Source organism: Ambystoma mexicanum, chromosome 3q (genome assembly GCF_040938575.1).
Source record: "Ambystoma mexicanum isolate Mex_15411 chromosome 3q, UKY_AmexF1_1, whole genome shotgun sequence".
NCBI lineage: Eukaryota > Metazoa > Chordata > Amphibia > Caudata > Ambystomatidae > Ambystoma > Ambystoma mexicanum.
This window is the reverse complement of record NC_090926.1, coordinates 1,279,397,576-1,279,425,221: the sequence shown is the minus strand read 5'-3', so window position 1 is coordinate 1,279,425,221 and position 27,646 is coordinate 1,279,397,576. Positions and strand designations below refer to the sequence as shown.

General features: G+C 48.7%; 1 protein-coding gene across 2 annotated transcripts in view; it reads right to left on the bottom strand.

The window, feature by feature from the left end:
• Nucleotides 1-27,646, bottom strand: part of LOC138447875 (phospholipid phosphatase 3-like) — a 282,130-nt gene that overhangs the window by 106,984 nt on the left and 147,500 nt on the right. The window contains exons 1-4 of one of the 2 annotated variants that reach the window (XM_069604340.1): nucleotides 19,868-20,587; nucleotides 16,961-17,118; nucleotides 11,146-11,426; nucleotides 2,589-2,646 (exon numbers count right to left, since the gene is read on the bottom strand). In XM_069604340.1, the coding sequence (XP_069460441.1) occupies nucleotides 2,589-2,646; nucleotides 11,146-11,426; nucleotides 16,961-16,999 (378 nt within the window). In that variant the 5' untranslated portion in view covers nucleotides 17,000-17,118; nucleotides 19,868-20,587. Of the gene's footprint in view, nucleotides 1-2,588; nucleotides 2,647-11,145; nucleotides 11,427-16,960; nucleotides 17,119-19,867; nucleotides 20,588-27,646 lie in introns of those variants that run through there. The other variant, XM_069604339.1, reaches the window with a different exon arrangement.

Sequence of the window (27,646 nt, the reverse complement as noted above, 5' to 3'; positions counted from 1 at the left end):
ACTTACCAGCAGACACCAGAAGGTGAGACCATGGACCTACCAGCTGATACATCAAACACACTTTACCAGCAGACACCAGAAGGTGAAACCATGGACTTACCAGCAGACACATCAAACACACTTACCAGCAGACACCAGAAGGTGAGAACATGGACCTACTAGCAGATACATCAAACACACTTTACCAGCAGACACCAGAAGGTGAGACCATGGACCTACCAGCTGATACATCAAACACACTTTACCAGCAGACACCAGAAGGTGAAACCATGGACTTACCAGCAGACACATCAAACACACTTTACCAGCAGACACCAGAAGGTGAGACAATGGACCTACCAGCTGATACATCAAACACACTTTACCAGCAGACACCAGAAGGTTAGACCAAGGACTTAACAGCAGATACATCAAACTCACTTACCAGCAGACACCAGAAGGTGAGACCATGGACCTACCAGCTGATACATCAAACACACTTTACCAGCAGACACCAGAAGGTGAGACCATTGACTTAACAGCAGATACATCAGACACTCTTACCAGCAGCCACCAGAAGGCGAGACCATGGATTTACCAGCAGACACATCAAACACACTTTACCAGCAGACACCAGAAGGTGAGACCATTGACTTAACAGCAGATACATCAGACACTCTTACCAGCAGACACCAGAAGGCGAGACCATGTACTTACCAGCAGATACATCAAAAACACTTTACCAGCAGACACTAGAAGTTGAGGCCATGGACCTAACTGCAGATACATCGAACACACTTACCAGCAGACACCAGAAGTTGAGACCATGGACCTACCAGCAGATACATCAAACACACTTTACCAGCAGACACCAGAAGGTGAGACCATGGACCTACCAGCAGATACATCAAACACACTTAACCAGCAGACACCAGAAGGTGAGACCATTGACTTAACAGCAGATACACCAGACACACTTTACCAGCAGACACCAGAAGGTGAGACCATGGACCTACCAGCAGATACATCAAACACACTTAACCAGCAGACACCAGAAGGTGAGACCATTGACTTAACAGCAGATACATCAGACACTCATACCAGCAGACACCAGAAGGCGAGACCATGGACTTACCAGCAGATACATCAAACACACTTTACCAGCAGACACCCGAAGGTGAGACCATGGACTTAACAGCAGATACATCAAACTCACTTACCAGCAGACACCAGAAGGTGAAACCATGGACTTACCAGCAGACACATCAAACACACTTACCAGCAGACACCAGAAGGTGAGAACATGGACCTACTAGCAGATACATCAAACACACTTTACCAGCAGACACCAGAAGGTTGGACCATGGACTTAACAGCAGATACATCAAACTCACTTACCAGCAGACACCAGAAGGTGAGACCATGGACCTACCAGCTGATACATCAAACACACTTTACCAGCAGACACCAGAAGGTGAGACAATTGACTTAACAGCAGATATATCAAACTCACTTACCAGCAGACACCAGAAGGTGAGACCATGGACCTACCAGCTGATACATCAAACACACTTTACCAGCAGACACCAGAAGGTTAGACCATGGACTTAACAGCAGATACATCAAACTCACTTACCAGCAGACACCAGAAGGTGAGACCATGGACCTACCAGCTGATACATCAAACACACTTTACCAGCAGACACCAGAAGGTGAGACCATTGACTTAACAGCAGATACATCAGACACTCTTACCAGCAGCCACCAGAAGGCGAGACCATGGATTTACCAGAAGACACATCAAACACACTTTACCAGCAGACACCAGAAGGTGAGACCATTGACTTAACAGCAGATACATCAGACACTCTTACCAGCAGACACCAGAAGGCGAGACCATGTACTTACCAGCAGATACATCAAAAACACTTTACCAGCAGACACCAGAAGTTGAGGCCATGGACCTAACTGCAGATACATCGAACACACTTACAAGCAGACACCAGAAGTTGAGACCATGGACCTACCAGCAGATACATCAAACACACTTTACCAGCAGACACCAGAAGGTGAGACCATGGACCTACCAGCAGATACATCAAACACACTTAACCAGCAGACACCAGAAGGTGAGACCATTGACTTAACAGCAGATACACCAGAAGGTGAGACCATGGACCTACCAGCAGATACATCAAACACACTTAACCAGCAGACACCAGAAGGTGAGACCATTGACTTAACAGCAGATACATCAGACACTCATACCAGCAGACACCAGAAGGCGAGACCATGGACTTACCAGCAGATACATCAAACACACTTTACCAGCAGACACCCGAAGGTGAGACCATGGACTTAACAGCAGATACATCAAACTCACTTACCAGCAGACACCAGAAGGTGAGACCATGGACCTACCAGCAGATACATCAGACACTCTTACCAGCAGACACCAGAAGGTGAGCCCATGGACTTACCAGCAGATACATCAAAGTGAGACTTACCACCAGACACATCAAGGTAAGACAGTGGACTTAATACCATAAAAAACAAGGTGAGACCATGAACTTACAACCAGATACATTCAGGTGAGACAGTGGACTTACCACAAGATACACCATGGTGTACATCGCGAACGAGGCATGGCCGGAATAGAAGGACTTCCTATACGAGGAGCAAGAAGAAAAGGAAAGGATGCATGCTTAATGACAAGCTACCAGTGACTGTGCCCATTACACAAAATCAGAAGACTCCCATCCCTTTCTACGATCCATCAGACCCCACCCACATATCAATCAGACACCATCCTTCAATCCATCAGTCACCACCGACCCATCTATCAGTCAACACATTTCAATCAATCAGTCACCACCCACCCATCTATCAACCACTAACCTTCAATCCATCAGTCACCACGCATCCATCCATCAAACACCATCCTTCAATCCATCAGTCACCACCCACCCATCTTTCAGTCACCACCTTTCAATCCATCAGTCACCACTCACCAATCGATCAGACAACATCCACTCATCCATCAGTCACCACATACCCATCTATCAGTCATCACCCACCCATCATCATTCACAAACCACCCATCCATCAGTCACCACCCTTAATTACAGAAGGCAATACCCACCCCTGTCACCACCCTTCAATCCATCAGTCACCACCCACCGATCTATCAGTCACCACCTTTCAATCCATCAGTCACCACCCCCATCCATCAACCACCAACCTGCAATCCATCAGTCACCTCACACCCATCCATCAAACACCATCCTTCAATCCATCAGTCACCACCCAACCATCTATCAGTCACCACCTTTCAATTCATCAGTCACCACCCGCCCATCTATTAGTCACTACCTTTCAATCCATCAGTCACCACCCGGCCATCCATCAACCACCAACCTTCAATCCATCAGTCAGCACCCGCCCATCCATCTACCACTAACCTTCAAACCATCAGTCACCACCGACCCATCTATCAGTCACCACTTTTAAATCCATCAGTCACCACCCGCTCATCCATCAACCACCAATCTTCAATCCATCAGTCACCACAGATCCATCCATCAAACACCATCCTTCACTCCATCAGTCATCACGGATCCATCAAACACCACCCACCCATCCATCAACTACCAGCCTTCACTCCATCAGTCACCACGGATCCATCCATCAAACACCATCCTTCACTCCATCAGTCAACACCCACCCATCTATCAGTCACCACCTTTCAATCCATCAGTCACCACCCCCATCCATCAACCACCAACCTGCAATCCATCAGTCACCACACACCCATCCATCAAACACCATCCTTCAATTCATCAGTCACCACCTGCCCATCTATTAGTCACTACCTTTCAATCCATCAGTCACCACCCGCCCATCCATCAACCACCAACGTTCAATCCATCAGTCAGCACCCGCCCATCCATCTACCACTAACCTTCAATCCATCAGTCACCACCGACCCATCCATCAAACACCATCCTTCACTCCATCAGTCATCACGGATCCATCAAACACCGCCCACCCATCCATCAACTACCAGCCTTTACTCCATCAGTCACCACAGATCCATCCATAAAACACCATCCTTCACTCCATCAGTCACCATGATCCATCAAAGACCAACCGCCCATCCATCAATCCCCAACCTTCACTCCATCAGTCACCACGGATCCATCCATCAAACACCACCCACCCATCCATCAACTACCAACCTTCACTCCATCAATCACCACCCACCCATCCATCAACTACCAACCTTCGCTCCATCAGTCACTACGGATCAATCAAACACCACCCGCCCATCTATCAGTCACCGCCCTTCAGTACATTTGTTACCAGCCACCATTCTGCCCTCCATCAGCCACCAGAATTCATAATAACCAGCCACCATCTATCAGTCACCAGCGTTCATCTCTCAATCACCAGCCACCATATATTATTCATCAACCTCCTACCCATCAGTGCACATCCATTCCCCAATCAACTTCTGCTTCTTCAATTACCATCCTTCATCTACTCCAGATCTGCCAATCACCAAGATGAAAACAAACTTCACCCATCAATCAGCAGCCTCTATCCACCCACCATTCTGCTATGCATCAGTCAAGAACCTTCCATCCATCATTCACCAATCCACTCCATCAGTCACCAGTCTACATCTACCATTAGCCAGTCACCATCTATCAATCAACACCCTTCATCTGCCAATCACCAGCCACCATATATTTTCACCAACCTCCTACCCATCAGCGCACATCCATTCCCCAATAAACTTCTGCTTCTTCAATCACCATCCTTCATCTACTCCAGACCTGCCAGTCACCAAGATGCATACAAACCTCACACATCAATCACCAGCCTCTATCCACCCACCAGTCTGCCATCCATCAGTCAAGAACCTTCCATCCATCATTCACCAATCCACTCCATCAGTCACCAGTCTACATCTACCATTAGCCAGTCACTATCTAGCAATCACCACCCTTCATCTGCCAATCACCAGCCATCATATATTATTCATCAATCTCCTACCCATCAGTCGCCAGCCTTCCTCTGCCAACCACTAGCTGACTCCTACTACCACCAGCCTTTCCTTCTGCCATTCACAACGCTCTGTCTGTCAGTCACCAGCCTTCATCCACTCATGATCCGTCCATCACCAGTCCTCTCACACACACCTACACAACCACCCACACCTCAAGAGCCAGTCGCCAGCATGATCACCTTCTGGTCGATCAACCAAATGCCTTTATCCATATCTGATCCATCAACTATCAGTCCATTCCTGATCCATCAATCACCAGCCCCAATCCACTTCTGGTTCTGCAATCACCATCCAACATCTACTCCTGATCCATCAGTAACCAAGCTGCATACCAACCTCATTCATCAATCACGAGCCTCTACCAACTCCTGGTCTACAGATCACAAGCCTGCATACACACCTACCACATCCATTAATGACCAGTCTCTATCCACTCCTAATCATACAATCACCATCTATCATCTATTCCTGATCCATCAGTCACCAAGCTGCACACCAACCGCATTCATCAATCTCCAGCCGACAGCAACTCCTGGTCTACCGATCACAAGCCTGCATACACACCTGCCACATCCATTAATCCCCAGCCTCCAGCAACTCCTGGTCTACCGATCACAAGCCTGCATACACACCTGCCACATCCATTAATCCCCAGCCTCCAGCAACTCCTGGTCTACCGATCACAAGCCTGCATACACATCGGCCACATCCATTAATCCCCAGCCTCCAGCAACTCCTGGTCTACCGATCACAAGCCTGCATACACATCGGCCACATCCATTAATCCGCAGCCTCTACCCACTCCTAATCATTCAATCATCAGCCTGCATCTACTCTTGGTCAGTGAATCCCGCCCTTGTCTTTGACAGGATCTCCTTCAATCTGGACACCTATGACCACTTTTGACCATATCCAGCCATCATTCTACGTCTCTAGCTTTCTAAACTATCCTCTATCTTAACCTGCTGGACCTCTGGGTCTCTCGATGAGTCCATCCTCTCTTCTCTACACCCATGACAGTGTTGGCACCCAGAACACCACTCAGAACTGGGTGTCCCCCTACCTTTCCCATCAGTCCTTTGCCATCTTGTGGACCGTGCCCCATCTGACTACACCTCCCGCCCAGTGGGTGCTCCCCAAGACTCGATCTTGAGCCCCCTACTGTTCACCCACCTCCTCCTTTGGTCAATCTGTCTCCCCTTTCAGGTCCCCCTACCACTTCTTTGCAGATGATACCCAAATCTTCTCTTCCTTCCTACTCTTGCTCTTGACCTCTCTGCTCGTATATCTGCTTGCCTCTCTGTGATCCGTGGCTTGATGACACTTCTCTGTATTATACTCAGCTCGATCTGAGGCTGAAGCGATGGCCCTTCCTGCATTGCCCGCTGCCCCTCACATTCCTTCACTCATTTCTGCCTTACGCTCACCTGCTTGGAAGGCGCGCAGCCTTGGGTTACTCCTTCATGGCAACCTTAACTTTCACCCCTTTATTACTTCCCCATGTACTGTGGTCAGGATTAAGATGCTTAATATCGGAACCATCCACCTCCACATCCCTACTGACCCTGGTACTTGACTACTTTTCCAGCCTACTCCTTGGCCCTCCTCTTTACTCCTTCTCTCCACTTTACCAGCCACACTCTTTACATGTGCCCACGCTCCTCTCAATCCTCAAAGGAGTGCCTTCTGGCTGGATGGCTTTCCATGAAAAACCTGCCTTAGCCAACACTACCTCTCATCTCTGCGCATACTCCACTCTGGTACACTTCCAATCTCTCCATTGCCGCCTACCCTGTGCTTTCACACACTGGTGCTCCTTCTGCCTTCTCGACCGCACCACTGGTGCTCCTTACTCTCCATGTCAAAAATGTTACGCCTATCCCAATCACCAGCCTGCAGATACTCTTTCCAATTAGTCAATCACCAGGCTCCATTGACTCGATGTCCATGAATCAAGATCTTCTATCCACTCCTAGTCTGTCAATTACCATCCAATATCCACTCCTGGACAATCAATCGGAAGCCTGCATACACCCCATCCATCAATCACCACCTTCCGTTTACTCCTGGTCTGTCAATCTCTTTCCACTCCTTGTCTGTCAATCACCAGCCTTTATCCACCCATGTTCAATCAATCACCAGCCTATGTCTACTCTTGGTCCATCAATCACCAGTCCCAGAGCAGTCGGTGTCCATCACCAGGAGAGGTCATCTTATACATGCCATTGATGACTGTCACACAGTGATGTGCATATGCAGGGCGATCCACATACCCCTCCCACTGGTAACTACCACCCTTTGATTTGTGTGTAACCTCCTGGGCACACATTGCATTAATGGCCGCTACCCGGTGATATGTGTGTGCCTATTAGCAGTCAATGCCCTATCCTTGTCCTCCCTATATACTAAGACCATGTATGCCTTGCACTGCATGCCACAGAAGTGTGGCATCCATGCCTTAAGTGGATGCATAGTTACACCCCATTGAAGTCCATTTCATGTTCACCCATCAGGGATCCCTGTATACCCAATAGCAGAGAGCCATCCTGACTATCAATATGTCCCCCGCAGGGGTCTGTCCTATCCCATGATACAGGGCCACACCTACCTTGCTCATGTGCAAACCCCACAGAGGCCAGATGACCATCTGCACCTTGTGTGTGTTTGTGCGTGTAGACCCCATAGTACAACACCCTGCATACCCTGCATATGTACATGCCAGGGGTCTGTGTACAGCTCAAGGTAGAGGACAAACTGCACCTGCCGGTGTGCCCGATAGGGGGCAGCACACATCTCAGGGAGCACGACCATCCATACATTGTGTGTGTACCCGGCAGGGGTACATGAACGCCCACGATAAGCCAGTCATCCTTATTGGGTGTGTGGGTGTGTGTGTATGTGCCTTGCAGGTGGTTTTACACACCGCATTGAGGCCAGTCATCCATACCTTGTAAGTGTCTGACAGGGGTCTGTTTACACCCCATGGTTGATAGCCATCAATACCTTGAGTGTGTACCTGACAGTGGTCTGTATACACTCCATGAATGATAGCCATCGATACCTTGCGTGTGTACCTGACAGTGTTCTGTATACACCCCATGGATGATAGCCATCGATACTTTGCGTGTGTACCTGACGGGTCTGTATACACCCTATGGATGATAGTCATCCATACCTTGCGTGTGTACCTGACAGTGTTCTGCATACACCCCATGGATGATAGCCTTCGATACCTTGCGTATGTCCCTGACAGTGGTCTGTATACACCCCATGGATGATTGCCTTCAATACCTTGTGTGTGTACCAGACAGTGGTCTGTATACACCCCATGGATGATAGCCTTCGATACCTTGTGTGTGTACCTGACAGTGGTCTCTTTACTCCCCATGGATGATAGCTTGCATGTGTACCTGACAGCGGTCTGTATACACCCCATGGATGATAGCCTTTGATACCTTGTTTGTGTACCTAACAGTGGGATGTATACACCCCATGGATGATAGCCTTCGATACCTTGCGTGTGTACCTGAAAGTGGTCTGTATACACCCCATGGATGATAGCCTTCGATACCTTGTGTGTGTACCTGACAGTGGTTTGTATACACCCCATGGATGATAGCTTGCGTGTGTACCTGACAGTGGTCTGTATACACCCCATGGATGATAGCTTTTCGATACCCTGCGTGTGTATGTGACAGTGGTCTCTTTACTCCCCATGGAGGATAGCTTGCGTGTGTACCTGATAGTGGTCTGTATACACCCCATGGATGATAGCCTTCGATACCTTGTGTGTGTACTTGACAGTGGTCTGCATACACCCCATGGATGATAGCCTTCAATACCTTGTGTGTGTACCTGACAGTGGTCTGTATACACCCCACGGATGATAGCCTTTGATACCTTGTTTGTGTACCTGACAGTGGGGTGTATACACCCCATGGATGATAGCCTTCGATACCTTGCGTGTGTACCCGACAGTGGTCTGTATATACCCCATGGATGATAGCCTTCGATACTTTGCGTGTGTACCTGACAGTGGTCTGTATACACCCCATGGATGATAGCTTTCGATACCTTGCGTGTGTACGTGACAGTGGACTCTTTACTCTCCATGGATGATAGCTTGCATGTGTACCTGACAGTGGTCTGTATACTCCCCATGGATGATAGCCTTCGACACCTTGTGTGTGTACCTGACAGTGGTCTGTATACACCCCAGGGATGATAGCCTTCGATACCTTGCGTGTATACCTGACAGTGGTCTGTATACACCCATGGATGATAGCCTTCAAAACCTTGCGTGTGTACCTGACAGTGGTCTCCTTACACCCCATGGATGATAGCCTTCGATACCTTGCGTGTGTAACTGACAGTTGTCTGTATACATCCCATGGGTGATAGCCTTCGATAACTTGTGTGTGTACTTGACAGTGGCCCATATACATCCCATGAATGATAGCCTTCGATACCTTGTGTATGTACCTGACAGTGGTCTGTATACACCCCGTGGATGATAGCCTTCGATACCTTGCACGTGTACCTGACAGTGGTCTCCTTACACCCCATGAATGATAGCCTTCGATACCTTGCGCGTGTACCTATCAGTGGTCTCCTTACACCCCATGGACGATAGCCATCGATACCTTGTTTGTGTACCTGACAGTGGTCTGTATACACCCCATGGATGATAGGATGATAGCCTTTGATACCATGAGTGTGTACCTGACAGTGGCCCATATACACCCCATGGATGATAACCTCCGATACCTTGTGTGTGTACCTGACAGTGGTCTGTATACACCCCATGGATGATAGCCTTTGATACCTTGCACGTGTACCTGACAGTGGTCTCCTTACACCCCATGGATGATAGCCTTCGATATCTTGCGCGTGTACCGAACAGTGGTCTCCTTACACCCCATGGATGATAGCCTTCGATACCTTGTATGTGTACCTGAAAGGGGTCTGTATACACCCCATGGATGTACTTTGCAGTGGTCTGTATACACCCCAGGGATGATAGCCTTCGATACCTTTTGTGTACCTGACATTGGTCTGTATACATCCCATGGATGATGCCTTCGATACCTTGTGTATGTACCTTGCAGTGGTCTGTATACACCCCATGGATGATAGCCTTCGATACCTTGCGTGTGTACCTGACACTGGTCCATATACACCCCATGGATGATAGCCTTCAATACCTTTTTTGTACCTAACAGTGGTCTGTATACACCCCATGGATGATGCCTTCGATACCTTGTGTATTTACCTTGCAGTGGTCTGTATACACCCCATGGATGATAGCCTTTGATATCTTGCGTGTATACCTGACAGTGGTCCATATACACCCCATGGATGATAGCCTTCGATACCTTTTGTGTACCTGACAGTGGTCTGTATACACCCCATGGATGATGCCTCCGATACCTTGTGTATGTACCTTGCAGTGGTCTGTATACACCCCCTGGATGATAGCCTTTGATACCTTGCGTGTGTACCTGACAGTGGTCCATATACACCCCATGGATGATAGCCTTCGATACCTTTTGTGTGCCTGACAGTGGTCTGTATACACCCGATGGATGATGCCTTCGATACCTTGTGAATGTACCTTGCAGTGGTCGGTATACACCCCATGGATGATAGCCTTCGATACCTTGCATGTGTACCTGACAGTGGTCCATATACACCCCATGGATGATAGCCTTCGATACCTTTTGTGTACCTGACAGTGGTCTGTATACACCCCATGGATGATGCCTTTGATATCTTGTGTATGTACCTTGAGGTGGTCTGTATACACCCCATAGAAGATAGCCACCAATACCTAGCGTGTGTACCTGATAGTGGTCTGTATACACCCCATGGATGATAGCCATCGAGGGCAACCATCCGAGCCCAGCAGGGTGTGTGTACACCAGTGATGTGGGGGTGTCCCCCGTAGTGGGGCTTGGAGGATGTCCAGTGGTGTTTCTAATGGGAGGCCAGCAACTGTGTTGAATAGGGAATATAAGGCATTCTGGAATTTGCGGGGCCCACCGACAGTATTTTGACCCTGGGGAGTGTGCCCCTTAGACTTGAAGCCCCCGTACCTGGCTTCCTTCACAATAGAGAGGCCCCCGGTGCAGGTGTACTCCTCCACGTAGCCCACAGAACAGTTCAGGTGGGTGAAGTCCGGCTGGCAGGCGGCGAGGAAGTGAGGCCGCAGGCGCCCGATGGAGAGCTTGGCGATGTTCGTGAGGGACTGACCCACGGTGCAGCCGAAGAGGAAGACCCCGATCTCTTTATAGAGGGTCGCCACATAAGGGTTCGAGACAAAGGACCGGGAGCTCTGATGGAGGAAGCGGATCCGGTAGCTCTCTCCCACGGCGATCTGTGGGGAAGGAAGAGTATTAATACTCCAACGAGTATTAGTGCTGCAAAACGGCACTCTGCAGAATCAATTAGTGGGGAAGGAGCAGCACTAATACTCCCCGCTTTACTGCAAAAACAACTCCCTTCAGGACAAAGGTTGGGAGGGGATGGCATTACAATCTTAGCTGTTACTGCAAAAGTAATCTCTGCCCGTGTGGTCGGCGGTGAGGGGTGAGTTTTAACACCCCAAAGGCTACTGTACTACAATGATCTACCTCAAGATGATCAGTGGGAATTTAGGAGAATTAATGCTTTAAGTGTTATTGCAAAACATACTCTATCCCAAGGGGTTGTGTGTGGGGAACCGGGTATTAATGCTCAACCAACTGTTATGGCAATGAGAAATACCTCCCAGTTCAATATGTGCACAAGGACGAGTATTAATACGACACGTGTTACTTCTTACGTGACCTTCTCCCAGGGTGAGAGGGAGCATTAATACTCACACGTTTCCTGTAAAAAGGAACATCTACCAGGATGACCAGTAAGGGAAGGTGGGGTAATATTCTTTCAAAAAATAATTGCTATCAGGCTTGTGTGGGAAGGAGCATGCACACACCAGTAGTATTTATATATTTATTTTGTTTATTGTGCATTTGTAAAGCACATATACAACAAGTAAATTGTGTTTCAATGCGCCCACAGGGCAACAGGGAGGGAGCATGGGAGTAAAATTAGATATACCATTGTAAAATAGAGGTGGTCCTACAAGGCCTTGTGAGCATTCAGAACGTGCAAGTGCAGAGAGAGACGGGGTGGGGAACTAGGGGGTAATTGCTAGTTGTAACAGGTGGGAAGTGCTAGGGAGTGAGCAACTGTAAGTGCCTAGGTGGAGTGGTTAACCACCAATAAATAGGTAAGTGCAGGCCTGTGGTGGCGCAGGCCAGTGGGTGCCAGGGCAAAGTGATGGGAGGGGCGGATGTTGTAGTCAATTGGGTGTGGGAGGCCATGGCCCAGGAGGACAGATAAGGGCCCTGGTCACCAATCTCGGCAGCTGTGAGGTTTAGCAGAGGAGGGAGAAAAGGAAGGAGGAGGTGAAAAAAAGGAAACTCTTGAGGAGCTTCCGGAATTTGAGGAGAACCGGCTCAAGACGAAGGGGAAGGGAGAGGCTGCTCCATAGGAGGGAGTATGGCGAGGAAAGAGATCGAGAACAAAGAGAAATCCAAATTATGGAAAACTGCGTCCCCTGCACACTTTCTAGATGGCATAAAGCCTAGTTGAGTTAAACAAAGTTTTGAAAATCTATAGTGATTCAAATTTTTTGACAACAGTTCATAAAGAAATTCAATACATCATTTTGCTTTTTGAGAATACAAGGGTCTTCTCCTTTTTATTGATTTTTTCTGTGATGGCCCAACGCGTTTCGAGATTCATATTCTCTTCATCAGGGGCTTACATTTTCAACATAACTTTCACAAGCATCTATAAAGAACATATATAAAAAGGAAATTACATGAGTGTCATGCTAAATTCTAAAGAATGTTTTTATGACATTTTTCATTCAAATAAAAGTTTTTTATCCAAATTCAGTTTTTTTTCTTTTCAAAAAAAATATTTTTAGCAAGAATAGCCAAGAGGAAAGAGATCGCCCACCAGCTCGCTGTTTAGCAAAGCGCTTAAGACGCAGAGAGTTGGTGCTGGAGGAACGTAAAGATCTGGAGGGAGAATATTTAATGATAGAGAGTTGCAGATAGTGTGGTCCCCGGCCCCAGACAGCCTTATGAATGATGCAGAGGGATTTGAATTTGATTCTTATAGCAGCCGAGAGCCAGTGGAGAGGTTTTAGGGCAGCAGAGATGCGGTCCATGGGCTTGAGGCCAGGGATAAGTCTTGCAGCTCTATTCTGGATTAGCTGGAGGGTTCGTAGAGAGGAAGAGGGTAGAATAAGGAAAAGGCTATTGCAGTAGTTTAGCCTACAGAGAACCAGAGCTCCAGAGACATTGAGGTTCTGGGGGAAGGTGAGGAAAGGAAGAATTCCTTTGAGGACGTGGAGGAGAAAGTGGGCCTTCTTAGCAAGGTCTTGAATGTGAGGGAGGAAGGAAAGAGAGGAGTTTAGGATGACTCCAAGGTTTCTGGCTTCAGATGAAGAAGAAGCGGGAGAGCCCATAGAAGATGGCCAGAGTGAGGGGAAGAAAGAGCGAGCAGGAGTCCCAATAGGAAGGATCTCATTCTTGCTGGCGTTGAGGCAGAGATCATTGGAAGTACACCAGGACTGGATGGCAGAAACGCAGTCAGGAATGATGGAGGAGGTAAGGAGAGGATCACAGGGAAGTTTGAAGAAGAGTTGTGTGTCATCTGCATAACACTGGAAGTTGTGGTAGAAGGTGGAAATGAGGTGTGCAAGCAGAGCGAGATAGGAGTTAAAGAGCTATGGAGAAAGGTTGGAGCCCTGGGGGACGCCGCAGATGGAGATAGAGGTGAGGGAGGAGAAAGAGCCTAGAATAACCTGGGACGGACATTCATTGAGGAAGGAGGTCAACCAGTCCAGTGTCTGCTCCGAGAAACCTAGGGTGTCGTGGAGCCGTTTTATGAGGATGGAGTGGTTGACTGTGTCAAATGCAGAGGAGAGATCGAGTAGAATGTGAACAGCTGGAGAGTTGGAATCAAGAGATGCCAGCAGTTGTTCACAGGTGTTCCGAAGAGCAGTTTCCAGATTGATGGTCGTGGAGGCAACCAACAAGTTCAGTGTGTGAAGTAAGTTGGGGGAAGGCCAGCTTCTCCAAGAGTTTCCCAAGGACGAGGGTGGTAGATAGGGCAGTAGTTGGCTGGACAAGACGGGTCTTGAGAAGATTCCTTCAGGAGGGGGCACACAAGGGAGTGCTTGAGAGAGGAGGGGAAAGATCCAGCAGCAAAAGAGGGGTTGCAGAGGTCAGCGAGTGCAGGGGCAAGGGAGCCAATAGTGTCCTTAATGGTTCTGGCGTAGCAGGGGGGATACCTGTTTGGAGGAGGCCTTCATGGAGCGGACAACTTTAGTGACCTAATCAGGTGTGATAGGAGAGCAGGAGGTGAGAACGGCAGAGGGTGGAAGGGGGCCGTCGGAGGCAGGGGGCTGGGGGAAGGTGAGCGGGAGATGGAAGCAAGGGTACTCAGGATGTTCTTAGCTTTTGCGGTGAAGTGTGTTGCAGAGGGCCTAGGAGGGAAGAGGTGAGGAGGACAGTGCGCAAGGGTTGGCTAGTTCCCTGCTGATTTTAAGCCGTGTTGTTGGATGCACCAGAGACATGAGCCTGGATGTGGGCCGTTTTCTTGGTGCGGATGGAAAGTGGTATTGTCTTTGGAGCAGACGACAGGCCAATGGGGAGTAGGAGTATTAAGGCTCAAGACGATGCTGCAAATAGAATTCACTCCAATGGTAATCTGTGTGGAAAGACTAGCATCAATACCCAGGGTTTACCACCAATCTGCCGGGAGTAGGAATATTATAACCCTGGTGATTCGCTACAAAGGAGCCTAGCTCATGGCGATCTGTTTGTAGGTATTAGGTATTAGGTTTGTAGGTATTAATACCCCACTCGTTACTACAAAGACAATGCTCACAGTTAGGTCTGTAGGGATTAGAACATAAGGAGTATTAATACTGCAAGTGCTGCTGATAAAAGGACAGGCCCACAGTGCTGTCTGTGGGGCAGGAGGAGTGTTGTGTCTCTAACTTCTACTATAACAAGCATTGGCAATGCCAACAGCTTTCGCTTTTGTGTAGGCATGGTGAAGGCATTGGCCAGGCACTGCCACAGTGGTATGAACTGGCCACTGTTAAAAGAAGCTGCAAAATGGAGCGAGTACCTGGGGAGATAGTAGCAGTGCCTGGGAAATGCCTAATATTTATGCACACGCCAAAACTATTGACCTTGACAATGCTTATTTTTAACAGTTCTTCAGTGAAGAACACCAAAGTGCTTATAAATTGAGCGGCTTAAGACATTTTTAATACACTAGACGCGTTTTTACAACTCCAATTAAGTCTCTCAGAAGACTGCTTAAAAATAAAACACTGGCAGGCACTTTGAGTGCAAAGTGTGATGACAGGGCTTGAAAAAGCTAGCTCGACATGCTCCTCTCCTATGAAGTTCTTTGAGGAAGATGGGGTACTTTTACTACGTCCAAAAGAACACTTAAACTGGTGATCTCACAGGAGCAAGGGGGATACTCTACTAGGATAATGGGGGGGGGGGATTAATACTCAAAACTTTCAGCAAAATGATCCCATCACAGAGTGATCTGTGGGGTTGGAAAGGTAGCGGTTTTCCAGGGGTTTGTGGGCGAGGGGTGTGTGTTACTTTCCTCCAGACATTCTATTTGGGCGATCAGGGAGCAGAAGAGGTAGTAATACCCAGAATGTTATTGTTAGCAGCACACTGTCCAATATGTGACCTGTGCGAGTAGGAGGAGTATTACCAATGATACCCGAGTCCCTCCCAGAAAGGTTTGAGGGGAAGGAATACTGCACTGAGTGCCTCCTTCTGGAGGAGGGATCTGCTTGGAAGAAGGTGGTGTTATTCTCAACAAAAGGTTTCTTCCCAGCCAATATTTGAGGGCAATGGGTATTAATACTCCTATTGCTACTATCTCTCTTTTAGGGTAATCTGCCGGGAAGAAGGGGTATAAACACACCAACATGTATTTCCAAACGGCCACGCTTCTGCGACCCCCATGGGTAAGGAGAGATGGTAATACTCCAAAAAGTACTGCCAAAGGGGCACTAGTATGGACTATGGGGATGGATGTGCACTAATACTCCAATGGTACTGGCAACATAAGCCTTGGTCAGGGTGAACTATCAGGGAGGAGACTTATCCACACTCTAGTATTCAACTCTTTCAAGAGGGTGGCCTTTGGGGACTGCAGGCATAGCATTTTTTATTACTAATCCGCATTACTTTCACAGAGCACTGTGCATGGAAAGATAGGGTGTGATGGTTAGAGTGTAACTAGCCTAGTGCATACAGCAAGCATTCTTGCCTTACTCTCTCCCAGAGTGATATGTGAGAGAAGGATGGGTATTAATGCTTCACCTATTTATACCTAATTAGCCTTTCCCTGTGATGATCTGTAGGAAATACCCGTATACATACTCCCAAGAAGACTCTTTCAAATGTGACTCTGTTGTGAAACCAAGATATTATTACTCCAAATATTACTGCAAAAGAGCGCAGCCGTAGGATTCTGTGGCTGGATTTACGAATGCAGGACAGGATAGTCTGAAAGGAGGGGGCTGGCATCAGGGCGACCTCTGCATGACCTCTGCAAGTAGGGTGCATTGATACTCCAAATGTCACTCCCAAAGAGCCTCTCTACAAGGTTAATCGTCGGTGATGTTACTCTCGACAGTGCTCATGTTAGTACACTCACTGGGTATGGACGCTAAAAACAAGCTACTGGACATCGCCATAATGGATACATGGACTCTACACCCGGGTACATACATCCCAGACACAGGTTTGTGAAGCTGACACACAGAGTGCACGCGCGCCACAGATGCGGAGCGCGGGTACTTACGGAGAGCGCGGTCACCAGGATGCCCACGCTGACCAGCATGGTGTCGGACACAGTCTCTTGGCCAAGCAGGGGATACTTAATGCTGTCATCGTGGCAGTAGAAACCCCGGTGCACGGGCTGCACGTACCCGAACTCACACACGAAGAAGGGGATGGAGGCTGGGGAAAGAAGCGAGGGATGTAAACACACATATGGACACGAGGGTGTACATCAGAGAAACACAACCCCACGAGACAGACCCAATCTTCTATATCTAACTCCTATTGCAATGCGTAGACTGCATGCTTACCACGATGAGGCCTCTTAGTATATACAAGCAGAGCACTAGTGGTGGAAGGTAGCCAGCGACCACCTGTGGAGGTCACTGACTGATCACTAGACCTCATCTCAGAAGGACCCACACAGAGCCAACGTCCAACTGAGGAGGTCACTCACCGAGCCAATGTTCACCTGAGGAGGTCATTCATTGAGTCACTGTCCATCTCAGGAGTTAACACACTGAGCCAATGTCCATCTCAAGGGGACTGTGACGAATCAGCTTCCGGGGCACCAGTGGTCCATGGATGAATATTGGTTTCTAAACCATCCATCAACCCACATCTCTAGTACACCAGAAGGGATCCAAACAGATTGGAATACAAGTGAATTATAAGACCTCCTTGTACAATTTTGGTAACGTGGACGGAACAGCAGGCTTATCTCTGCAAGGTCGTGGACTGTTGGTTAGATGCAACACAGCAAAAATACAATTATTACCCAATGATAAAAGGGACTGTCCAGTCAAGGTTGCATACAAATATCTACTTTATTATTACTACAACAGACAGTTCTAGCACACTACACATTACAACCCACCCTTTAAAAGAACACAGAGGACAGACAGTTTCACAAAGGAAAGGGATGGACTCTGGATACTGGCAGGAGGGTAGTTGGTAAAGTAATCAGTCTCATAGTTCAAGATTATTCGGTTCTGGCACCAAAGGGGAAAAGGGTCTAACTGTCTCTAGGGGCCTTCGGGGAAGGACCAGGGGGGCAGAACCACAATGTACCTGGTGCTAAAGAAGTTCTTGGTGCTCGACAGCATCGAGGCCGTTCCAGGGCACTTTGCAGCCCTTGAAAGAGAGTTAGTGGTGGGAGACTGCTGCGGGCACCAGGCAGCAGGCAGTTCGGCAAGCAAGGCTGGACGAACGTCTGTAGGCTGTCTGGTGTGGTGGCTCAGGGCCAAGAATTGTTGTCTCTGTGCTGGTTGGCAGATCTGCAATGCTGGTCGAGGCATCCCGGAGGGCTCTGGCAACTGCAGCGTGACAACAGTCAGCAGTGCAGTCGGATGCAGTTCGAGGTCGCAACTGTCTCGAAATTATCCTTAAAATGATGGACGCTGGATGATGCTAGCTTCTTCGCAGAGCTTGTGTCCTTTCAAGGCGGACGGCCAAAAGCTCAGGAGCGTGTTAGCAGTCAACAGCCTTGTCCTTTATCCAGACTCTCTGGCACTTCCCACCTAGTAAGCTTGCTGTCAGAATCTAGCAGGGCACGCTGTGTGCTGGCTGGGTACCGGTTCTGGACCTGCTGGGTGGGTCATCTGGGTCCGGTATCTCCTTCTGTTTCCTGGGAGATAGTTAAAGGAGAGATCTTGCTTCCCTCTTGTATTTCCTGGCCTTCCTTCACTGGTGGAAGATGTAAGGTAGACTGTACCTTCAGCTCGGGTCCAAATGAGTCCTTCTTCTTACTCCTTGCAATCTTCAGATCATCTGATCAGTGAAGGGCTCAGCCCTCTTTAAAAGCCAAATGGTGCCCAGGGATTGGTGTAGGCCAAGCCTAACTTAAGTGAGCCAATCCTGGGTCTCCAATAACAATCTTCAGTGATGCTTCAGGTCGGCATCAGAGCGCTTGGAAACAGACAGGGGAAGGATGACGACATATACTTCTAAGTCCTACCCATCTTATGGTCTGTTGTGCATCAAAGTGTCTCCCTAAATAACTAAGCCCTATATAGCGCTTGATCACAACATGGGCCTCCTTTTGAAGTAGGGGGTTGCAGGCAGACGTTCGTCTCCTGCAATTCACATACTTCCCTGCTCTGAAAGGAGTGGTTCCAGACAAGACATTCACTGCCCTTTCATACTAAGGAGGGGTGTTATTACCAAGTTGACACATTGCATAAAGAGGTGTTGGCTTCTGGTCTCCATTGTCACTTCCTGCACACAGGCCTTCCCTGAGACCTGCTAATTAACATTCTTCAGTATTTGCCACCACCAGCAAGGTTTGACAATGGAAATGCAAATCCATGGGGCTTTGAAATCTAATGAGGCTGCCTGCGGTCAAAATCTTTTGATTTACCCGCTACACATGACTGGGCAGGGTGGTGCTGGTAAACTGTGTCCTCCCAGAGTACATGACTATTTTTCTTCTGTGCATGTGTGTGGAAAATATGTGTGGGAATGGCCCCGTATATTTTCAGAGGTTGATCTCCCATCATTCATTCTTTTAAACAAACTAAAAAAAAACAGGCGAGCGCACTCTTCCCGTGCAGATGGTCGAATTCCTCACATAACCCTCAGCCTCAACATGTGTACCACCAAACTACTGAGGGTCTGGTTCGTCACCAAGGCGAAAGTACCGGCTGAGGCCATCTGCATTTCTATGATGGGAGCCTGGCTTGTGCTGGATGTCCATATCTAATCCCTGTGGGGATATGGCCCAACGCAAAAGCTCAGGATTCTCCCCTTGCATGACCATTAACCATTGCAGAGGCCTGTGATCTGTCTGGATCATAAAGTGAGACCCAAAGGTGTAGGGTTTCAGCTTCTTTACGGCCCACACAACCACATACACCTCTTTTTCTATCACAGCCGAGTTCCTTTCCCTTTTTGTCAACCGCCTGCTAATGTAGGCAACAGGTTGCTTTACCCTTTCAGAGTTCAGCTGCGCTAACACTGCTCCAATCCCAAAATCACAGGCGTCTGTCTGGGTAATGAACTCCTGACCATAGACCGGCACTTTCAGAACTGGGGCCCTGCACAATCCATCCTTTAAATCCTGAAAGGAGGTTTGAGAGGCAGGGGTCCAAACACCTTCTTTGAATCTTTTTGGAAGTTACATCATTCAGGGGTATGGCAATGGTCCCATATCCTCTGATGAACGACCGGTAGTACCAGGTGAGACCTAGAAAGGCTCCCACCTGTGTCTGTGTTGTGGGGATGTCCCAATCCTTCACAGCCTGTACCTTTGCTTCGAGAGGTTGTTTCTTACCTGCACCGACCAGGTGTCCTAGGTAAGTCCCAGTACCCTGCGCTATCTGGCTCTGCATGGCCTTGATAGCCAGGCCTGCATTCTAGTGGAATTAAGGGGGCTGTTGTGGCACCACCTGACTTGGCAGAAGCTTGACAAGTCGGGCAGGACCGGACAATTCCTTAACTTTTACGCCAAACTGCGGCCAGTAAAAGTGCGCAGACAACCGGTCCGATGCCAATGTGCATCTCAGGTGGTCACACACTGAGCCTACTGCCATCTCAGGAGGTCACTCAATGATACCATTTCCACCTCCTCAGGAGGTCACTCATTGAGCCCATTTCCATCTCAGGAGGTCACTCACTGAGCCAATGTCAATCTCAGGAGGTCACGCACTGAGCTATTGTCCATCTCAGGAGGTCACTGACTGAACCAATGTCTATCTTAGGAGATCACATACTGAGCCATTGTCCAACTCAGGAGGTCACATACTGACCAGTTGTCCATCTCAGGAGGTCACTGACTGAACCAATGTCCATCACAGGAGGTCACACACAGAACTAATGTCCATCTCAGGAGGTCACATACTGAGCCATTGTCCATCTCAGGAGGTCACAGACTGAACCAATGTCCATCTTAGGATGTCACACACGGAGCCAATGTGCATCTCAGGTGGTCACACACTGATGCCCATTGCCATCGCAGGAGGTCACTCAATGAGCCCATTTACATCTCAGGAGGTCACTCACTGAGCCAATGTCAATCTCAGGAGGTCATGCACCGGAGCAATGTCCATCTCAGGAGGTCACTCACTGAGCCAATGTCAATCTCAGGAGGTCACGCACTGAGCTATTGTCCATTTCAGGGCATCACACACTGAGCAATTGTCGATCTCAGGATGTCACTGACTGAACCAATGTCCATCTTAGGATGTCACACACGGAGCCAATGTGCATCTCAGGTGGTCACACACTGATGCCCATTGCCATCGCAGGAGGTCACTCAATGAGCCCATTTCCATCTCTGGAGGTCACTCACTGAGCCAATGTCAATCTCAGGAGGTCATGCACCGGAGCAATGTCCATCTCAGGAGGTTACACACTGAGCAATATCCATCTAAGTAGGTCACACACAGGGCCAATGAGCACCTCTGGAGGTCACATATGCAGCCAACGGTAACCTCTGGAGGTCTCACACTGAGACAATACCCATTTTAGGAGGTCACTCACTGAGTAAATGTCCATCCCAGAAGCTCACATACTGGGCCAATGTCCATCTCAGGTGGTCACTGACTGAACCAATGTCCATCTCAGGAGGACATGCAATGAGCCAATGTCCATCTCAGGAGGTCACTCACTGGGCCATATCCATCTTAGGTGGTCACTTACGGAGTCATATCCTTCTCATTCTGAGGTCACATGTGGATCCAATGTACAATTCAGATGTCACACACTGAGGCAATGACCATCTCAAGGGATCACACTCTGAGGCAATGCCCATCTCAGGTGGTAACACACTGAGGCAATTCCCATCTCAGGTGGTCACACACTGAGGCAATGTCCATCTCAGGAGGGCACACTTTGAGGCAATGCCCATCTCAGGTGGTCACACACTGAGGCAATGCCCATCTCAGGGGGGCACACTCTGAGGCAATGCCCATCTCAGGAGGTCACACACTGAGGCAATGCCCATCTCAGGTGGTCACACACTGAGGCAATGCCCATCTCAGATGGCCACACAGAGGCAATGCCCATCTCAGGAGGGCACACACTGAGGGAATGCCCATCTCAGGAGGGCACACTCTGAGGCAATGTCCATCTCAGGTGGTCACACTCTGAGGCAATGTCCATCTCAGGAGGTCGGGTACTGAGCTCATGCCCATCTCAGGTGGCCACACACTGCGGCAATGCCCATCGCAGGTGGCCACACACTGAGGCAATGCCCATCTCAGGTCGTCACACGCTGAAGCAATGTCCATCTCAGGAGGGCACACTCTGAGGCAATGGCCATCTCAGGAGGTCACATGCAATGCCCATCTCAGGAGGGCACACTCTGAGGCAATGCCCATCTCAGGAGGTCACACACTGAGGCAATGCCCATCTCAGAGGGGCACACTCTGAGGCAATGCCCATCTCATGTGGTCATACACTGAGGCAATGCCCATCTCAGGTGGTCACCCACTGATGCCCATTGCCATCGCAGGAGGGCACACTCTGAGGGAATGCCCATCTCAGGAGGGCACACTCTGAGGCAATGCCCATCTCAGGTGGTCACACACTGAGGTAATGCCCATCTCAGGAGGGCACACTCTGAGGCAATGCCCATCTCAGGTGGTCACACACTGAGGCAATGCCCATCTCAGGAGGGCACACTCTGAGGCAATGCCCATCTCAGGAGGTCACACACTGAGGCAATGCCCATCTCAGAGGGGCACACTCTGAGGCAATGCCCATCTCAGGAGGTCACACACTGAGGCAATGCCCATCTCAGAGGGGCACACTCTGAGGCAATGCCCATCTCATGTGGTCATACACTGAGGCAATGCCCATCTCAGGTGGTCACCCACTGATGCCCATTGCCATCGCAGGAGGGCACACTCTGAGGGAATGCCCATCTCAGGAGGGCACACACTGAGGCAATGCCCATCTCAGGAGGTCACACTGAGGCAATGCCCATCTCCGGAGGTCACACACTGAGGCAATGCCCATCTCAGGAGGGCACACTCTGAGGCAATGCCCATCTCAGGAGACCACACCCGGAGACATTGCGCATCGTGGGAGGGCACCGACTGGCCCCACTTTGCATGAAAGCAGGTCACACACTGCGCCCACTGCTCTAAGGGCCCTTGCCAGGGGGATATATCCAGCCCCCCCACCCCATCATATATATACCTGCCAGGGAGTTAGTCATTCAGGGCTGGACAATGTCCGGCTGTATTTGGGCAGGCCCCAGCTGCCTGCATTCTTGGCAAGGGGCCGAGCTCGTGCAGAGAAGAGGTTATTTATACACTGGTATTATGGGACATGAGCCTCTGCTGATGTGAACCAGTGTTGGAGTTACTTTTCACTGCCCTATAAGACCTGCCCTGCACGTCTCTCACGGTGTGGCGTGTGCTGACTCCCCCCAGCCCTACCAGGCTGGCACAGGTGCTCAGCAGGCAGTCTGCCTGCCTCTGCTGGGCCTGAGCCGGCCCTCCCTGGGGGCAAGAGCCGGGGGCCGGCTGCTGACACATGAACCTACATATCTGCTGAATTCTCTCAACGCCTGCTGTGAATGGACGCCATTTCGCGTGCTAGGCTCAGGGTACGGCGCATTCCACGCAGGCTACGCTCGAGCCACGAGCCACGAGCTGGCGGGTCACAGGTCGAGCCGCGCGCGCGCGCGCACGCCGCACATGCGCAGAGATGGCACTCCAGGGCAGGCTCGCGCGGGACCCGGAAGGTCCAGGGAGGAGCGCGCGGGGCAGAGGTCACACACAGCGTGCGGTGCGTGCACAGACGCGCCCACTCAGCTTACACTCCATCCTGGAGCTGGCTGGCCAGTCAGAGTTTGTATTTGTAGTTCATTTCTATTTTATATGTTACTTGTAAAGTGCTTCAAACCAAAGCGCTGGATATTGAACCATAATTAGTACAATAAAATGAGATTCGAGTTACAAGAGAATAATCCGAGCCATACATTAGATGAAAGGACGTAAATCTTCAAAGGAGTACAGCATTGGTAATATAAAGTAATAGAGCGGAGAGCAAGTGGAAGAGCATTCTAATGAAAAGTTAAAGAACAGAAACGTGACACAGCACACATAGCTCTCAACTCACCCGCTTTTGGCGGGCATAGCTCTCAACTCACCCGCTTTTGGCGGGTGTCACCCGCCTTCAAAGCAGACGAATCACCCGCCAAGTCCCTCATACGCCCATTCACTTCAATGGGCCTCTCACCCGCCAAAAAGAAAATTGGGTGTTTTCACCCGCCTAGGTGACAAAAAAGGTTGGGAGCTATGGGCGGGTGTCACCCGCCTTGCAAAGGCCGCCAAGTCTACCGCACGCCCATTCATTCCAATGGGTGTCTCCCCGCCAGAAACAAAATCGGGTGATTTCACCCGCCTTTGCGAGACAAATGGTTGAGAGCTATGAGCACATGACAGATGAGTAACTAGATACTGAGATTGAGAGCCGAGGGAACGAGCAGGACAGTAGACAGGCGCAAGGCCATAAAGAGATTGAAAGACTAAGTCGAGAATGAAATGAAAGCCAACCGAGAGCCAAAAGAGAAGGAGCAATAGAATCGCGAGGAGCAAGAAGATACAGAAGCCAAATAGCATTGAAAACAGGCTTAAGAGGCGCGTGACGAGAGACAGGCAGGCCCAAAAGAGAAGTAGAACAATAAAAAAGTTGTGAAAAGATCAGTTAAGAAAGCAAAGCTTAAAAAAGGACGAGCTTTTTGAATATTATACAAATGATAACAACAGGCGTGCGAGGAAACAGAGATATGATGAGCAAAAGATAGAGCAGAATCAAGAAAGAAACACAAGTTATGAGCCGAGGGGGAAATGGAAAGCTGGGAGGGAGGAAACGAGATAGAAGTAGGAGGAGAAGAAGGAAAGAAAAGAACCTCAGTGTTAGCAGCATTTAGAACAAGCTAATGATTAGACATCCAAGAGTTACTAGCTAAGAGACAAGCCGAGGGTTTGTCATGAACATCAGATGTAAAAGAGGAGAAAGACAAGAAGTCTCATCTGCATAAAAGTGATGGGATAAACAAAGAGATGGAATAACTTTAGCCAACGAAGAAGTATAAAGAGAAAAAAGGAAAGGGCCAAGAATAGAAGCTAGAGGGACTCCGTGAAGAAGGGGAAGTGTGAAGAAGGGGAAGTGTATCAGGAGAAGACCCAACCAAGATACCGAAAATGTCCATTGGGATAAGTACGACTTAAACCAGGAAAAAACAGAGCCAGAAAACCCAGAGGAATCCACAGTTCTCGATAGGTGTACAGCAAATGTGCCTGGGCCAGCTCAGGCTGGATTTGGGCCTGGAACCTGCCTGTCAGAGTTCGGCTAAGTGTGCAGCAACAATGTATATATATAAACTCAGTTACACTATAGCCTGGACCGGAAAATCCAGAGTTGAGGCTTAAGTGTGCAGCACAAACTTCAGATCAGGGTATAAATTATACTTCTGGTGAGCTGTACTAGGGATCAAAGATTCCTAAAGGTTGCTTGTTAGTGCTGCAGCCACAGACCAAACCGGGACATTCTCCTTATGCCCTGATGAAGGTCAATTGATTTGATCAGGTACTTGTGGGTACTTTTGTCTACGCCGAATGCCAATTACTATTAATTCATTTTCCTGAAAATATAGTAACATTTCGATCAGTAATTCTTCTATGGATATCTGTTGGTGATTGCTATAGGAAAGGGGGGAAACCGTGTGATTTACGCTGGACTGAAATCGTCACGTTTGTTAATTAAGCATCTTTTTAAAAGACATTTTTCACGTCGATGTAAGCAAAGCATTCTATCAATGTACCTTATCTAAATATTCCCCCAACATGTCAACACGTGTTTGTGGTCCAGCAATTCTTCATCAGGGCGATTAAACTGTTTGCGGTTCAAGAAATTAAGAAAGACATTGATGCGTGTTGTGAGAAGTCTTCACTGCAGAAATATTTGGAACTTTGTAGAGTACCCTGGAAATTTAGGATCGGAATTGTCACCAATTTTTATGAGGATCAGGAATATGAATTGGCAATGCAACGGGAAGAGGGTTTGAACTACAGTTCAATTTTTATGATGAAACTGCTTCTCAAACAGGCTTCACGAACATAAGCGAGAACTGTAGAAGAAATAGAGAGGATTACTAAGGAAATAAAGGCACCAGTTTAATCTCCCTGATGAAGCGTTTTTAAAGTCGAAACACACATTGGCACAGTGACGGATTACTTTGCTTAAGTCAATATGAAAAATGTCTTCATTAATTACTGTGACAGTTTCAGTCTAGTGCAAATCACACAAGCTTGTCCCCCTTTTCTCAGAGCAATCACCAACAGACATCATTCGAATGATTACAGATCAAAATGTTGCTGTCTTTTCAGAGCAAGTCATCAATAGCTAGAGGGTTTGAGCGTAGACAAGAGTGCCAACAGCAACCCTCAGGCCAGGTTAGACCCAGGCACGGGGCAGCGGGGGACTGGTAGCGGTGAAGTTATACAGTTGAAATCCCAGTAAGCGCGTGTGTCGGCCTTAGAGGAATGCACTGGGTGTCATTGGGTTCCAGGAAGAGCCTTACATTCACGGTGTAGTTTCCAAATGGGGTCTCCTTCCTGCCTGGGAGTCATTTCCAGCTGCTGAGATTTCTCACAGTGAAAGGGCAGGTTCCTCATTAGGTAACTCAGGCAAAAGGCCCTCAGTGTCTGAAACCAGCAACGCCAGCGGCCTCGTAAAAGAGCGCAGCTTTAAGTGCCGTCAATGGAGCTGATACTAATGTTTGTGCTGGAGAAAATCAGGGGATGTCCTGCGAGAGGCTCAGATTTGGAGCAAATCTGGAGAGGCCTGGATCATCACTGGGGTGCCTTGAAGCAAAGCTTTGTGAATCGGAATTCCAAGTGATGCTCTCAGAGGTCCTCCCGGCTCTCCATATTTCCTCCGCTTTGGGCCTTGGAAGCAGAAGGAGCCACTCAGAGAAGATCGCTGTCACCTTCTGATCGGTTCCAGAGCAAATCTCTGTGAATCAGGCGCAATATGCCTGCTGTCTCTTCTGTACATATTTTACCCTCCTTTGGGGGGTGGGGTCCCCCACACGGCCTCTTTAATTATCCCCTATTTTCACTTTCCTGCTGCAGACTAATGTCTGTCGCCCCCCAGGGGGCAACACGATGCACCCTCAAATCTCAGACAAGGCTAGGTGCTTTGAGAGCACTGCAGTGATGATTTGGTGCAGTATAATGAATATGTTATTACATTATGCAGCAACTGTAAACAGTCACGCGTGTCATTGGTTGTGGCACAGCATTGACGCCGATTATGATCTGCCTGATCTGGGTTGTCCCCAGAATCCTTTTCTGGATGAGTTCAAGTTAGGGACCTTTACCACACTCAGAGAGTGTGTTGTAGGGCGGGGGGGGGGGGCTTGTGCAGAAAGTAGTTGCCTGAATATGGCTGCAGAGGCTTCCATAAGGTGTGACCTGAGTGGTAGATTGATATGGCTACTGAGAGGCATGCCTACGCTTAGGCTGTGAGTGGCTATATGGTTGTTTGAGGGTACCATCGAGTGAGGAAGAGGAGTGTTATGTGTTGTGTCTGAGTGTAGTATTATTGAGCTCATTGGTTTTATGTTGGGTTGTATGTGATCTGTTTGAGTGAGGAAGAGGAGTGGTATGTGTTGTGTCTTACTTTAGTATTTTTGAGCTGATGGGTTTTATGTTGGGTTGTATGTGATATGTTTGAGTGAGTTAGAGGATGT